The sequence below is a fragment of the Hydra vulgaris genome, chromosome 08, assembly GCF_038396675.1.
Source record: "Hydra vulgaris chromosome 08, alternate assembly HydraT2T_AEP".
NCBI lineage: Eukaryota > Metazoa > Cnidaria > Hydrozoa > Anthoathecata > Hydridae > Hydra > Hydra vulgaris.
The window spans coordinates 37,660,001-37,677,962 of record NC_088927.1 but is presented as its reverse complement, the minus strand read 5'-3'; the positions used below and the strand labels follow the sequence as shown (position 1 = coordinate 37,677,962).

General features: G+C 28.1%; 1 protein-coding gene across 3 annotated transcripts in view; it reads left to right on the top strand.

The window, feature by feature from the left end:
* The first annotated feature begins 3,095 nt into the window (after positions 1-3,095).
* Positions 3,096-17,962, top strand: part of LOC100204640 (COP9 signalosome complex subunit 1) — a 58,892-nt gene continuing 44,025 nt past the window's right edge. For 2 of the 3 annotated variants that reach the window (XM_065803628.1, XM_065803629.1), the window contains exons 1-4: positions 3,096-3,154; positions 8,082-8,165; positions 13,104-13,204; positions 15,067-15,144. In XM_065803628.1, coding sequence (XP_065659700.1) covers positions 8,082-8,165; positions 13,104-13,204; positions 15,067-15,144 — 263 coding nt within the window. In that variant the 5' untranslated portion in view covers positions 3,096-3,154. Of the gene's footprint in view, positions 3,155-8,081; positions 8,166-13,103; positions 13,205-14,175; positions 14,294-15,066; positions 15,145-17,962 lie in introns of those variants that run through there. The other variant, XM_065803630.1, reaches the window with a different exon arrangement.

Here is a 17,962-nt window from a genome sequence, read left to right as displayed (position 1 = left end):
TACTCGCGCCGGACCAGGGTGTGGGATTTACGTGGGATTATAAACGCAATGCTACACAAAGTTTATTATCAAAATGGCTAAAGAAAGGCCCGAAAAATTAAATTACTAATGATATTTCTCCGAATTCGAGGATTTGTTCCTAACCCTAGATAAATTTTTTACCAAGTCCCCGTTGGTAAAGAACTGTTACGGTTACTGTTACCACTAGGGACTTTATATTTGCCTGGAAGCCGCTTTTGACCTTGTTTTGTCATAGGGTAGATCCCTGTTACTCGAAATCCGCTAATCAAAGCTTCTAGCCGCAATGTATTATTCAATTTATTTAAAAGCTTAGGTAGGTGTTCGTTTTGGACTGCTTCTTTAATACGACTTTCTCCTCTCCACTTCAAAAGAATACTTCTCCACGACTGCTTTAATCCTCTAAATACAGCAACATCTAGCATTTAGGGGCATTTTATGTCTAATCGTGGCTTCAATACTTTCAGGAGAAAAATGTAAACCAAGATTATCCCCAATCAACAATGTTGTTCCTGCTTTTGAAATAGCAACTAGCAAGTATTTTTCCATAAACCATCTAGTATTTGTTCCTCCATCAAACTACCCATTAGAGGTTATGTTGTAAACAGTTTCAGGTGGTCCACCTAGTGTCCAACCCTGGTAAAGATTCTTTGCTTAAACAACCATGGGCAAAAACTCTCCAACAGCATTGCAAGAAAATATTAAACTGGTCAACTGCTTTGAATATTCTTGTTTTTGTTTAACACGGTTCCCATGACCACGGCAAACAATAACGGATTTGGACCCTGGATTATCTGTTATATTGGTCTCATCATAGTTATAGATATTTTTTGGAGGTATATCCTTCAACTCTCGGTATAAAATATCAAAATAATTGTTAATGGTTTCTTCACTTTTTGCAGCTTTTCTTATGGTAAATCCTTGATTTTGGTAGTAGTTCCTAAAATTAACAAAGAAAAACCTAATTTCGTATTCAAAAATATTTTTAAAATGACCTTATAATTGGATACAGGCAAGCTATACCTTAAATTATTGTTTAATTATAACATTATGTGCTTGAACATAATACGAGATAACTTCAATCACGTTTAGATGTGTGGTTCTCAAGATATACCTTGATAAATAAATTGCCTGAACCACATAACTTGCACTGTTTATATGCGATGGAGAAAGTGCAGGAAAAGATAATTTTGAGGGCAGCCAAAAATTATGATCCACCCATTATATTTATGGCAAGTGAGTTAAAATATCTTAATTTTTGGCTATATTTTATGTGCTGTTTCACCATTTAATAAAACTAGTACTGGTGTTTATTTTCACCCCGCTGTTTATCCCCGATCTTTCTTAAACGTCAGAAAAAAATTGCCGCAAAGAAATCTTTAAAATCTCTTTAAAAAATCTAGATTTTCGTGTTTATATGGTCGTCCATAAAGTACGTACGCCAATAATTTTGAAGTTTAACCCCCTCCCCCTGTTTCCATGCGTATTTTAAAGGAGGTACCTTAGATACTTTAAACGACCCAAAAGTCCTTTGTTTGCAGCACAGGATCCTAATTAAAAAGCGTCTTTAAATGCATATACAAATGTTAATTTTAATAAAGTTAAATTCTTTGATGGTATTGCGTGTGATTGGCCAAGAGGTTAATGATATAAACTTTGACGATGGAGACCGGAGTTCGATAGTCAAGTCATATTATATATTTTTTTGTTTTAATGACGATCAAATAAAAATAAACTATACTGAAAGAGGACGTTTTGTTCAGACAGCCCTCTTCAGTAAATCTGTAAAAAACGAGATCAGTAATATTGAAAAGGGTAGGCTACCCATAAATTGGGGGAGGGGGTAGAAGCAGCAAATTTGTGCCCTTTTGCTAATTTAAGGAGCTTTTTTATTTAGCAAAACCTAGTGGTAAAATTTGGAAGATTTTGAGACCCTAATGACATATTTTCTTTAGGACCTTAGACCCATTAGCCAAGGCACTGCTAAAACCTGTTTTTTTTTGACTCAAAAATAGGTTGCCTGAAATACGCCTTACTCAGGGCCAGTATCTAAGGGGTGGCATGTGTGCATGGGCGCCCGCAGGTTTTTTTGATGTTTCAGATAAGACATTTTCACACATTGTGCAAACTCCAACCTTAGTATGTTTATACCTATGCCAAATGAGGAGGCCGAATTTACACTCCCCTCAAAATTTACGACCCCTTTTGAGGGATCGGAAAATTTGCATGGTCATACGTTTGGAGGGGGGGGGGGGAAGGAGAAAACGATTTAGAGCTATTTTGTTCCCAGGCTTCCGCTATCCCAATTTTTTCAAAGCCTTCTCATTTGGCATAGGTATAAACATACTTAAGTTTTTAGTTTGCACAATGTGTGAAAGTATCCTATCTGGAACAACAAAAAATCCTGCGGGCGCCCATTTATGTGTGTGCATAGAGGGAAACTTTACCCTCTACTCTCTATACCATACATCTTTTTATGTTGGCAAACTAGGATCTTTAGTAAGAATCTTAAGTTTTCTATTGATTGCTGGTTAATTGTGATAAATTAGAAAATCGATGAACGTACTTTTAAATTGAACCCACTCTCTCCCCCCCCCAGCCCCATACGCTTTCACATACGCTTTTTGAAGACTCCCCCCTCCCCCTAAAAGCAGACGTACTTTTATGGACACTTTATTATACCTTACTTAAAATAATATATTGGTTTTCATGTTTACCTCGTGAAAATGTTTTTTTTTTTTCTTCACATTTTTGTTGTAAAACAACAAATGTATTTATACTCTATCGTAGAAATTAAAGCTATTGTTATAAATTAGAGAGTTGTAATTAAGTTCGAATTGAACATAATTTGTTTTTGTCTTTAGGTTTAGGCAAAATATTTTCATATTTAAAATTCAATATTATGTTGGGTTGAAATTATATTTTGGTTTATAATAATAAGTGTAAATGTTTTAAAGAACTTAAGTTTCCATATCAGGTTAAGTATGAGGCTATTGAGTCATCATGTTAATTTTGATAGTTCCATGATTTCTAAGTAAAAAATTTATTTTATGATCAAGTTAGTTAAAAAATTTTTTGTTTTTGTTTAGAAAGTTATTATAAGCGAAATATTCAATGTGACACATTAAAATCTAAAGTAAGATTAATTAAATGATTTTAAAGACATTTTTATGTTGTTTTATGTTTTTATATAAAAAACATAATATTGATGGCTTATGCACAGAAGTGTCAAGTGCCACAGATGTGATTTTACAGGGGAGCATTTTGAAAGTAGTAGACTAGTAACAGTTTAGTAGACTCAACATTTTAAACGATTAATAGACTCATAACACTTTATCATACACTTACCATATTCGGGCTCAATAATGTTTGAAAAAATACGACAATTTTTGTGTACTTAGCTCAATTTGACCAAATGTTGTACTTAACGCTTCTGTGTATAATGTCATCAATATGTATTTACATGATGATATACATACATTAATTTATTATTTTCTATTTTTTTTTAACAATAAGTTTGATCAAATGTTATTTCACTACTTTCATATATGTTGACACATGTCCATTTTTTGAAAATCAGTCTTTTTAGAAGCATGCATATCCTATCATAGGATTCCTATGTCCTATAATATTTAAATGTCTTAACAAAGATCACAATTATAGTTATTATTTTCTTTTTGTTTCCTATACTTTTTTTTTAAATAAAATAAGTTTCTTTTTTAACTTTTATCCCATTAAGAAATTAAATAAAATAAACTTTTTTTTAAAATAAAATAAGTTTCTTTTTTAACTTTTATCCCATTAAGAAATTAAATAATGTTATTAACAAATAACATATGCTACTTATAAAGTTGAATTTGATTTTATATTTGTACTGTTTATAAGTAGCTTAACATTTTTCACCAAGAAAACTTATGCTCTATTTTATAGTTGTTTCCAGTTTTAGTTTTAGCTAGGATGTATAAAAAATCTTTTATACTTCCATGGTTTGAGAAAAATTAATTAAAAACTGTTATTTTAATTTAAGCTGTTAAAATGAGTTTTAAATTTTAACCCAAATTTAAAAAAATATAAAAAGACACTTTTAAAAGGGCACTGTTAGAGGCAGTAAAAGGTAACTAAATTTTTTTTTTTTAATCAAAATGGTGAAAGTATGATTTTTGCTTTGAAACTGACATTTCTGGACCACTGTACATAATGTGTTGAGTTTGCATAAACAAAATCTATGCAGTTGCAGGATTCTTTACCTATTTACCCCATTGATCAGTCTTTTTTTCACAAAATATACAACAATCAATAACCATGAGTAATGCTGAAGTGAATTAAGGTTTTTAAACCACTAGTTATCCCAGATAAATTATCAGAAGAACTTAATTCTTTATATATAACACAGAAACTTTAGTCATATTGTCATGTCTTATGTTGCGATTATGTTTGTATATTATACAACCTAAAAATAAAGCAAAAAACTTAATAGCTAAATCTGTAGGGCTGAAAATTCTGGATCTTGAAATGAAATCTGAAGGATAGTGGTGGTAATCTTAGTTTTAGTTGTGTCTTTTCCTTACGATTTTCCAGAGATTCTCAGTTAAATTAAAATTTTAGGAGTTATTAAATATTTTAATGTTTTTATTCTACTATGAACTTCTTGAATGAACTCTGTTGTAATGAATCCTGCTGTTTCTGACACTTACATTCTACAATTACAATTAGCTCTTCTCAAGAGCTAATTTTAATTGTAGAATGTAAGTGTCATTGTTTATTGTGCCTTGCACTTCAAAATGAGACTCATCCAAAACTAAGACCTGAAATCAATAAAGAAGTTAACAATTATCAAGTCTCTTCTAATTAATAGTATCAATTTTCAAGTATAGTATGATTATATTAGTTTAATAAAATCACTGCACAATTAACAACTGTATATTTTTTACTCCACTTTTTGGTTTTCGTTGCCCACAAGTGACGCAGTTCATGACATCTGTAAATAACTGCTAAACATAAGGTTTTAGGGTAAACTTTCCAGCAGCTATATATCTCCCCTGCACAGTACTCAAGCAGACATCATGTGTAGCTAAATCATTTATCTGTTGGTCATTTGTCTTGGGAATTTTGATATTCTCCTGCATCAGATAATGATAATCTCTCTCTGAAGCCTTTCATTTTTGTCTACATTTTACTTGTTGTAAAGGTGAATGATAGAAAACATGATAAGACAGCAAATTAAAAGAATATAATATTTGTTGCAATTAATTTTCACAATACTGTATTTGCTTAATAACTAAACTTTGGATCTCTCAGTTCCATGATTCATTTTCAAACCTAATTTATTCTCTGATTACATTACTATCTACCATGTTTACAAAATTGATTTCACTATTGGTTTGAAATTTGTAAAACTTTGAAGTAAAGTATTTTTCTTGGTTTTCTTTCATGTGATGATATCTTTAAACAAGTGTTCCTAATTTTGTTATGATGGTTAACTTGAAAATTTAAAACTGTACTACATCAGTTGTTAAAGTTTATATTACAATACTAAGTATGGTTATATCGCATAGTGAAAATTGCAAAAACATGTTTTTTGTGTCTTTAAAAACTCTTAGGTAGTGCTAGCTATAGGAGACAAAATGATTGTTAGTATATACTTTGTTGAGTGCTAAGATTCTAATAAATAGCATTTACCATCTGCTGTCTGCTAGATATAGACAAATATTTCTTTAGTATTTAATAGTATTTAATTACGATACATATAATATACAATCAAAAAAAAAAAGAAAGTAGTTTTAAAATATATCAAGTTAGTTAACATTTCAAAATGTGTGTTATATCTAGGGTTTAATGCAGTTGTATCAGTATTTATATTATACAGGTATGCATGTTGTATACATGCATAATACAGTTGTATGAATATTTATATTATACAGATATGCATGTTTTTATATAACAACTTATACTTTAATAAAAAGGTCTTGATTATTTCAACCAAACCCTCTCCAACAAGGATATTTACATTATCTCCAAACATTGCGTTTACACTTTTTATAAATACTTTATATAGATTTGCTGTTATACAATCTTACAAAATCTAAAAAAATTTTTTTAATGCAGTTTAAAAAAAATATTCTTAGGTATACAAATATTTTTTTTTTCATATTTGTATACATACAAACATTTGCAAAAACAATATCTTATAAATGTCTTTTTTTCTATTGTATCAATAATATAGTCCATTTTTTACATGATATCAAAAACTTACCTCTAAAAAGGATTTATCATGAAACCTTATACGAAGTTACCATTGGTATTTTATTGGTATTTTTAAATTTTATTTGTTCAGAATTTAAATAAACTGTTTTTTTTTTGCTGTTTTTTTAATTATTTGATTAAGAATTTAAATAAGCATTCATTTTTTGCTGTTTTTATTTAAATTATGTTATTTAAAATTTAAATAAACCATTCATTTTTTGTCGATTTTAATTTATTTGAAATAGCAACAAAGTTGCGTTTTTGATACCAACCTCAGACACTGTTAATTTGGCAGTGAGGATGACATACAGACCCTAATTCTGACTGCTGGTGTAAGTGTGATCAAGCATAAGTTTCATTTCATGCTTTGTTCCTACAAATGTAAGAATAATGCCTGCAAAGGAAAAAATGCTTACTAAAGATAAATGTGTTCCACATTATTATAAAAAAACGCTTACTAAAGTTAAATTTTATCCATATTATTATAAAAAAATAAAGAGTTGTACAATGTGTCTTGTGTATAATGTGTATTAAAGCATTTCTATTTCAATTTTTTTCTCATTTTGTTAAGACTAAAAAACAAATTCGGAATCAGAGGCTGTCTCTCTAAGTAAGTTTAAAAATTAGAAAATTAAAATAACCATGTCATAAGCCAAAAAAGTAAATCTGAAATTTTTAGGGTTAAATATTCAATAATATTTGATGGGTAAACCAACCCATCTAATGTTATTAAATTTAAGGTCGCTCATGTAAAAATGGCCATAAAACTAGCCCATACCTTAGAGTTAATGCTAAAATCTTTTAAGGGACATGAATGAAACTTTTTTTGTTAATTCCATGCTGAGGGGTTGTCCATAAATTACGTCACATTCTAGAGGAGGGGGAGGGAGCAGTTAGTGGTTTTGTGACAGGACTTACAGGACTTGTTACTAAAGTGCTACAATGTTGTGACAAGGAGGGGGAAGGGTCAAAAATTGCTTTACATAATTTATGGATGATCCCTTATGTGTTGTGTTTTAAATGCATATATTATATTTTACTAATATTATATTTTGCTCATTTATTATATTTTATTATATATTATATTTTAATATATTATATTTAAGGACTTATATACTTATTATAATTACTTTGTATAGGTTTGCCGTTATGCAATCTTATAATATCTGAGAATTTTTTTACTAAATAATAATAATAATATAATAATAATTATTATTATTATGATAATGATAATATTTATAATAGTAATAATTATGAATTTGAATAAAAATGGCAGTAATCAGGGTTGGGGTCAAATACATTTGATCAAATAGAAATTCATTAAATGTAGATTTCCAAATACAAATTCAAATATAAATATATGTAATTGGCACTTATAAAGCACAAATATAAATAAAACAAAATTTATAAAGCACAAATATAAATAAAACAAAAATATTTGTATTTTAGGTTAAGAAAAAAAATAGATTTATTTTAATAGAATACTGATAAAATGGTACACCAAATAGAAAAATTAAAACAAGTCTTCTAACAAATATCCTTTTAACAAAAGTTTACTTATTTTAGCATTAAAATTGAAAAAAACAACTACAAATTTTTCTTGCTATTTACCAAAAAAACACCGGTCAACCTAGTTTCTAGAGTTACAAATATATTTCAATCAAATACAAATACAAATATTTAAGAAATTTTTAATCAAATTAAATATGAATACAAATACACCAATTTAGCCTATTATTACCAAATACAAATATGTATTGGGCTCCAACCAGTAATAAATAAATAAACATATATACATTATATTATTTGTAATTATATAGATGAGTGAGCCAATGCAAGTGGATTTTGTGGATAATGAATCAATAAACAGAGACGAATCTTTCATTGTTGAAAATCCATCATTGGTATTTTTCTTGATTTAAATTTTGAGTTTCTTTTGTAAATTTAAAATTTTTTGCATTGTAAATATTTTTTGTTCTGCTGTTGCTATGAATCATATTGTGACTTTATATCTCTCCTGAAAAATGTCATATTCAATTGCATTTTAAATTATTAACTAAATTTTCTATTATTAGAGGTATTATTTCAATTTATCTATCAAATATGTATTTCTATTTAAAAAAATTAGTTTTAAATAAAATTTAAAGTTATCCTCATAGAGAAATATGTCATCCTGAAACATTAGATGCTAATCCAAGTTCTCCTCAAAAATCTTTAAAAAAAAATTATTTTCTGAAAATTGCAAAATTTCACAACTTTTAAGGTTTGTAAAAAACACATGGTACAAAAGATAATAACTACTTTAAGGTTTACTTTTAAGGTGGTATTATTTGCTGATGATACTACCATTTATTCTTGTTGTGATAAGCCAACACTCTCTGATTGCTTGGAGGGGGCATTTGAGCTTGAAAAGGATCTCACTTCTGCTACAGCATGGGGCTCACAGTGGCTGGTGAACTTTAATACAGATCAAACTCAATTTTTTTCAGCCAATCGTTATCGCAATAATTTAGATCTTCCTATATTTATGAGCGGTGATGTACTCGATGAGTCACCTACTCTTCATTTTCTAGGATTAACTCTTACTTCCAATCTTTCTTGGAAACCATATATCAAATCAGTTGCAAAATTAGCATCTGCTAAGGTTGCATCTCTTTATTGAGCTTGTCACTTTCTTACTTCGGATTCTATTCTCTATCTCTATAAATCTCAAATCCAGCCTTGTATGGAATACTGTTGCCATATCTGGGGCGGTTCTTCTAATGATGCCCTTCCTCTATTAGACAAGGTGCAAAAATGCATTGTAAACATAGTTGGACCTCAGGCCTTCTCAGGAGAGGTCCAACTATATATATATTTTTTTGGATAACTCGGCCACGCTTTTTTAGCATATATTAAAAATAACGCATTTTTAAAAAGGTCCTGAAAAAATCAAACTAATTCGTTGTATTATTTTATAATTTTTTTAATAATTTATTCTTTCATTAATAAGGAAATAATAACATAAAAATAATATATATATATATATTTTTTTTTTTTGAATTTTTTTTTCTTATAACAAAATTTTTATTTTTTTTATTTTACATATGTTTTTTTCTAATTTGAAATTTTTTTTTTTTTATTACAAAGTTTATTCTTATCACAAAATTTAAATATATATTTTTTCTTGTTACAATATATTCTGGCTTTAATGCTGTTTTACATAAAAACAAAAATTAATAAACTCGATATCCGTTTAACAATACAAAAGAAATATAAATCAGTTGAAAAAAAAGTTGTAGCTATGCCGCATAGTAATTTTGAAGTGCTCATAAAAGTTCAATGCGACAACGGTGTCAAATTATTGCGAGGCAAAAGTAATAAAAACGCAGGTATTCTAAATATATATATATATATATATATATATATATATATATATATATATATATATATATATATATATATATATATATATATATATATATATATATATACAAGGCTGTAGACAACTTTTTTTAGTGCTGGAGATTGTAAAAAATTTGCGATATTTTAAGTCTGTACACAAAAATTATATTATTATAATATAATGAAGGATTATTTTTACAACCCCCCCCCACACACACACACACACACAAATTTTAAAGCCGTATTGGCTGCTATGATGTAACAATAGACTAATAGAAAAACTATTTTTATTTTAAAATATCCATATATATTTAATTTTAGCCAGGAAATTTATACATTGCATCGCTGAAACAATTACGGAGAAGATTGCAGCCATTATTGAGAAAAAGTCATTCATGGCTTTGCTTTCAGATGGTAGCCAGGCTAGAAAAACTAGCAGTAACAAAAAGGCAGTGTTAGTTAGGGTGCAGCATTCCGGTGTGCCATGTTATTTCTTTGTTGCGCTATGCAATATGGCTGATTTCAGAGGAGGTAATGCTGATTCTTTAAAATTAGCATTAGACAGTGTATTTCTAAAAAATAACATTACGCAATGTAAAATTTCTCTGTCCATTACCGAATATCGTACAAAGTTGATTTCTGCCACCGCAGACGGCGCCCTTGGTTGGTAAATATTCATTGCGTTAATCACCGGCTGGAACTTGCCATTAAAGATGCTATGAAGCAGATTAAAGAATTTACAAAGTGTGACAACTTTTATACAACTCTTTTTTATCTTTTAAAAAACTCAGGTAAGCTAAAGAAGTCCTGCAGAGAAGCAGCAGCCGCCCTATCAATACAATATTATACACTTGGTAAAATTACTGGAACTAGATTTGCCTCGCATAGACAAAAAGGTTATAAAAGCTTCTACATAACTGGCCCTCATATTTAGTTGCACTACCTAATGCTCTTGCAAGCCAACATGGTTATCGGAATGAAACAAGAGCTAAAATCCAAGGAATACTTAAAAAATTAACTAACTATGCTTTTCTTTGCAAAATTGGTGCATATCTTGATTTGCTTGATGCAATGGGTCCTTTGTCACTTTTTTTCGAACAGAATATTTTGTTGGCACACGAAGTTTACCCCAATGTTGTTCTGACAATAAATAATTTGACTGCACTTAAATTAGAGGAAGTTGATGATGCCATTTGTAGCTGGACGCGAAAATTTATTATAAGAGAACAAGAAGGTGTTGTTACACTTGAGTCAGGATACTTAATGGCAGGGCACAAAAAGAAGAAATTGAAAAACAAGGAATACCTTGACATCAAGCTTGAAGGTATGTTACACCCAACACAGGCGGATGTTGAAAGAGCTTTGGTGCTACGTAAAAAATGCATTAACCTTTTGATACCTTTAATCCAAAGTCGATTCTCGTCCTTTAAAGAAAATGAAGTTTTCACCTCCATGGCGTGGCTTGATCCACAAAATTGGAGAAACGACCAGGACAATGGCTACCAATACAGTATACTATACATTGTGCAATATTTTAGGGAATCACTTTTAGCAGCAAACATTCAAGAAGCTAAGATTCTCGAAGAATGGCAAGCACTACAAATAATAGTAAACAGAAGTTATTTAAAATTAACATGTTATGAAATATGGGAAAAATTATTTACACTTAATAAGTTGGATTTTCCAAATATCTTGCTAATAGCTGATTTGTGTTTGTGTTTTTCAGCATCGAATAGTGTCGTCGAAAGATGTTTCAGCACACTAACAACAATATTGTCAGATAAAAGACTTAGTCTGCAGCATAACACCTTGGAAGAGTGCATGCTGATTTCTGGAAACAGCCATGTATGGACTGTAGAAGAAAAAAATGAGATATTGCAAGATGCCGTAAGTAAATATTTACAATAGCGCAGAACAAAAAAATTTCCACTCGAAAAAAAAATTAACTTTGCCCCAAATCCTGAAAATGTAAATGAAGAACCGATAACTGCACATCAGATAAGTGACACAAGTTCATCCGACAATGAACTATCGTATCCAGATGAACGAGATGCAAAATCTAGCGAAAACGAAAGTAGCTCCACTGGCGTCTCAGGAACAGATAAAGAATGCAGTGACGATGAAAGTTGTTCTACTGACAGTGAATGCAGCAAAATACTTTAAATTTCTTTGTTAAAATAATAACTATATAATACTTTAATAACTTGTAACATTTACAATAATATAAATATATTTTCAAAATAGATTAAAAAAGTTTTCGGTCACATTTTCTGTTTAGTTTTTCGACTTGTCTCAAAATGTTGCTGAAAAAATCAACACCTAAAAATATATTTTAAATAATTATAATATAAATAAATAAAAAATAAATATAAATAAATATATTTTTTTTTTATGTTTACTAGACATAAGAAAAAAAAATTGTAATAAGAAAAAAAATTTTTTTAAATAAATATATGTATATATCTCATTTTTATGTTCATATTTTTATATTAATAATAAGAATAAATTATGAATAAAAATAATAAAATAATACGACAAATTAGTTAGGTTTTTTCAGCGCCTTTTTAAAAATGCGTCATTAATATATGCTAAAAAACCGTGGCCAAATTCTCAAAAAATATATATGTATGCGTGGTCACCTCTCCTGGGAAGGCCTGGAACCTGCTCTTGCAGCCAACCTCCAACCATTGTCACATCGTCGTAATGTTGCTTCTCTTTCTCTTTTCTACAAATACTATAATGGGCACTGCTCTAAAGAGCTAGCGTCTCTTGTGCCATCTACTAAAATTCATTCTCGTGTTACTCGTCATTTAATTAAGTCTCATGCTTTTTCTGTGACTGTTCCTAAGTGCTCCAAAAAGGCTTATTCGTCTAGTTTTTTTCCTCGAACATGAACTCTTTGGAATTCGCTTCCTTCATCTTGCTTTCCTGATTCATATAATTTGCAAATCCTTTAAGTCGTTTGTTAATCGTTATCTTGCTCTACAATCTTCATCTTTTCTCTTCCAGTAACTTCCAACTCTTATTAGTGGTTGCTTGAAGCCTTGTTGGAAGCAAAGATATTTAAAAATTAAAAAAATAAAAAAAGATTGTTAAAAACATGTGGTACAAAAAATAATGACTACTTAAAGGTTTTTAAAAAACATGTGGTACAAAAAATAATGACTACTTAAAGGTTTGTAAAAAACATGTGGTACAAAAAATAATGACTACTTAAAGGTTTGTAAAAAACGTGTGGTACAAAAAATAATGACTACTTAAAGGTTTGTAAAAAAACATGTGGTACAAAAAATAATGACTACTTAAAGGTTTGTAAAAAACATGTGGTACAAAAAATTATGACTGCTTTAAGGTTTGTTAAAAAAATTTTTAACTCTAAGTACAAAGAATAATATTTTTCTATTAAATCTTATTAATTTTATTTTTTTTATTTAATTTTTATCAAAATGACATTTTAGGATTTAGACTCGTATGCTTCTTGTTATGTTGGACTAGCGAAGCTTCAAAGATTGATATTCATTGCAAAACATTGTCCAAGTTATGCGGTTGATTCCCTTCGGTAATACTTTTACTTTAATATATCTATGTATTAATAAAAGATTTAAAATAAAGGTTTCTTGTTAGTCATTAAGTTTTTTGATTAATATTTTAATGATATTTAAAATAAGATATTAAAAAACTTTTGAAATAAAAATTTTAACTAAAAGTTTAATATTTTTAGAAAGTAACTGAAAAGTTTTTTTAATATTAATTTAAATTTGAAAATCAAAAATGAATAATTTGCATGACTTCAAATTGCTTTGCCATTTGCAGCAATAATCATTTGTTTTTTTTAGGGACAACCATTTTATTTTCATTAAAAAAAATTCAACTAAAAGAGTATTATTAAATTTTTATATTTAATATAATATTATAATATATAATACTCATAGCTGAGGGGACCATTACAGTCAAGGAGGCTACTTGTTTTTTTAATTATTATTTATTTTTTTTGCGGTTGTTTCAATCTTTTCTCAATACTTTGATTCTGCAACAGGAACCATGATGAATATGCTAGATGTGCCAAGAAACAGGAATGTGGCGGGGTTTAAACCAAAAAAGAGTTACACAAATTATTTTATAAGTGACCAATGATTCAATAAATGATAAAATCATCAACTTACACTAAAATCATCAACTTGCTCTAAAATTTCTTTTATAGTTAAAAGTAAAAATGAAATCTTTGAACTTAGTCAAAATATTTTTTTGAAATTTTTTTATCAACAAAACTAAAAATTAGCATGAAGATAAACACTATTTTATTGATATATTTTATTCTTTATGTCAATAGAGTATATATGTTTTGTGTTATATACTGGAAATTTATCTTAACTGAAACATATAATTTTTAAAAGTTAACTTAATACACAAAAATTTTTAAAATAATAGTGGAAAAAAAATCTTCAGAACTAATTGATAAATATAATAAATAATAAAAATTTGATTAGATTTTTCACAATCTTTTCTTTTTTTAAGTTAAATGATTACACACTTGTGGTTTAGGCAGTTTTCCATGATGTCGTTTTTTATTTATATATGGCATTATGGAAGTGTTGAAGAAATTTTTTATGATCAGATGCCTTTTTTCTGGTGTTAACCTGTTTTGCAGGTTAAGATTATGTATTTTTTTGTGGTTTTACAAGGTTTACAAGGTCTTTTAACCTTTACCCTGGGGCGTATTTGAGGGGTGGGGGCGTAGAAGGGTGTCTAACTCCTCAAGGAAAATTTTATTCTAAAATTAATTGGCAAATTTCGACACTGCAGTCAGTAAGCTTGGATTTTTAGTTGGCAGTTGGCAAATGTCAGTGGGCGTAGACTTTTTTATTCAAGATCTTAGTCAGCAAAAATTTTTTGCCCATAGTCTGCAAAACCATTTTTTTTTACCCCTTCCTTTAAAATCTGTTTGCTGTGGCCCTGGACTTACCCACAATTTAATGAGAGTTTAAGATCAGAGATTTAAATTACCTGAGTAATTTGCCTTCATCATTGAGAGTCTCACCTGACATTAGGAACATTCTGTATTAAAAAAAAATTTTCTCAAAGAAAAAAAAATATATTTATAATCGGCCAAGGAAATTAAAGCTAGTTTAGAATGTGCAAAGACAGAGTTTTGTTGTTAGGTCAGATGTTAGACAATGCTTTGTTACTAGGATCCTCAAGTAAAAACAAAAAGAATTTAGCGAGTATACAAATTTATTAGTGTTTACAAACAAAAGTATAACAATTGAAATCATACTCTAATGTATATAGGCATTTTGAATTGAATTACTCAGACAAAAAATGAATTTTGTATTTTTTTAGTCTATAATTTATCAAAAGTCTTGTTATATGTTGAGGTATTATTAAATTTTTAAATTATTTTTAATTTTTTTTTATGTTTAGGACTGCTGCTTCTACAGTGAAGACTACCCATTATACTGACATGTATAGAGATATTATGCTTAAACTAAATGAAGCTATGTAAGAGTGAAATTTATTTTTTACCCACATTGATATATATATATATATATATATATATATATATATATATATATATATATATATATATATATATATATATATATATATATATATATATATATATATATATATATATATATATATATATATATATATATATATATATATATATGAAGAACTCAGTGGAAAAACCGGCGTTGTCACATTTAAAAAGTTTTGAGAAAGTATTTGTTGATCATTAATAAATGTCTTTATTTAAAGCAAAGAAAAAAAAAATTTTGTATAAAAAATTACAAAATGTTTTGTTTTTGAATAAATTTTAAATAAAATAATTATAATATAAATTTTTTTAAATTCCTTAGTTTCATTTGCTTTAAATAAAGACTTTTATTAATGATCAATAAATACTTTCTCAATACTTTTTAAATGTGACAACGCTGGTTTTTCCACTGAGGTCTTCATATATATATATATATATATATATATATATATATATATATATATATATATATATATATATATATATATATATATATATATATATATATATATATATATATATATAATATATATATATAAATATATATATATATATATATATATATATATATATATATATATATATATATATATATATATATATATATATATATATATATATATATATATATATATATATATATATAATATATATATATATATATATATATGTATATATATAAATATAAATAAATATATATATAAATAAATAAATATATATATATATATATATATATATATATATATATATATATATATATATATACATATATAAATATATATATATATATATATATATATATATATATATTTTTTTTTTTTTTTTTTTTTTTTGTTATTTCACCTCCCCAAGGCCCAGAAGGCCACTACAGATGAGGAGGCTACTTAATTGTGGTTATAACCCTCTCTCAACTCTATAACTCCAAAACACGAACCTTGACGAACAAGGCCGCTGCGCGGAGAAACAAGTTGAGCGCGCTACTACCAGCGAGGTGGTGGGGATCGAACTCGGAACCTCTCGCTTATGAAGCGAGCGCACTACCACTACACCACTACCGCATATAAATCTATATATATATATATATATATATATATATATATATATATATATATAGGGTCATTCAGGATGAAGCAAATAAGATCAGGAAATATTTAAGAAACTTCACCAATTTCAATAAGAACATTTTATTTCAACTTCCTTTTGTTAGGAAAGTGTGTTAAGAATTTATAGAAGGTAAAAAAGTTGAAAAGAGAATTAGCAATAATATTGTCAGCATGGAAGCTCTCCTGCTGGGAATCCAGCAATTTCTTCTGGGACTGGTGAAAATCAAAAAAAAAATATAATCAGGGATGTTTTGAACAGCTTTGAGCTTACTGACAATACACAAGCTCTGACAATGAATACAACCAAAGTTTACATAGAAAAAAAAAATGGAGCTTTGTCTTTACTGTTAAATGGTCCATACTTTTGATGTCCAATTTTATTACCAGAAACTTGAATATATTGAATATAATTTCCCTTATAATGGAAATTTTCTCAGCACTTTTATTTAAGAAAATATTGAGATGGAATCTGTAATTGATAAGTTTTCGTAAAGAAAATTTTAAATTTTTATTTATTATTTATTTATTATATATTTTATTTATTGTTTATTTAATTATTAGGCGTTTGCTTCATAAGCGAGAGATTCCGAGTTCGATCCCCACCATGTCCCTGGTAGTACCGCGCTCAACTCCGTGCAGCAGCCTTGTTCGTCAAGGTTCGTGTTTCGGAGTTATAGAGTTGAGAGAGAGTTATAACCACTATTAAGTAGCCTCCTCATCTGTAGTGGCTTTATCGGCCTTGAGGAGGTGAATAACAAAACAAAAAAAAATTTATTTGAAATTTTTATTTATTATTTTATTTTTATCTTTTCTATCTACAGTAGCGTGCAAAAGTTTAGAAACACCAACTTTTTTTCAGTTTTTCCTGCATAACTTTTCACAAACTTTTTTTAATAAGTTGGAATTTTTACCAAATGTGCTCTATATTATTTTAATCTAAAATACAAACCACAAAAGTTGTAAAATTGTTAATTAACTTTTAATTTTTTTTTTTTTTCAGTGAAGTATAACAAATTGGCAATATATTTGTAAAATTTTATAATTCAATTACTTAACAATATTTTAAAAGCATGGGAAAAGCTTAGGAAGTTTCAAAGGAAATAAAGAAATTAGTTATAAAAGCTGTAGAAAATAAAATTACTTACAGGCAGATTTTTGAACTTTACATTGTTTCTAAACCAGGAATAAGTCACATTATGAAAAGATTTCGTCTGCGCTAAACTGTTGAAAGCAAACCTCACACTGGAAGACCTAAAGTTACTGAATAGTCTGACAGATTATTAGTAAGGTATTCCTAATATAATCTTTGCAAGACTGTTGTTGAATTTAATTCATTTATGCATAAGTTTCATCGCACAAATAGTTGCATCAATACAACCAAATGTCGATTACGACAAAATAATCTGTATGGCCATAGTCCAGTTAAGAAACTGCTAATATCTACAAGAAATTGAAAAACCAGAATAAAATTAGCAAAAGATTATATTAGTTGGTCAGTTAATGACCAAGTCAAAAGTCCTTTTTTCTGATGAATCAAAGTTTATGCTATTTAGTAGTGACGGAATTAGGTATGTTAGGCGCTCAGTAGGAGACAGATTTAATCCAAAATATCAGTTACTCACTATTAAACATAGAGTGGGAAATGTTATGGTTTGGGGATGTTTTAGTTGTGACA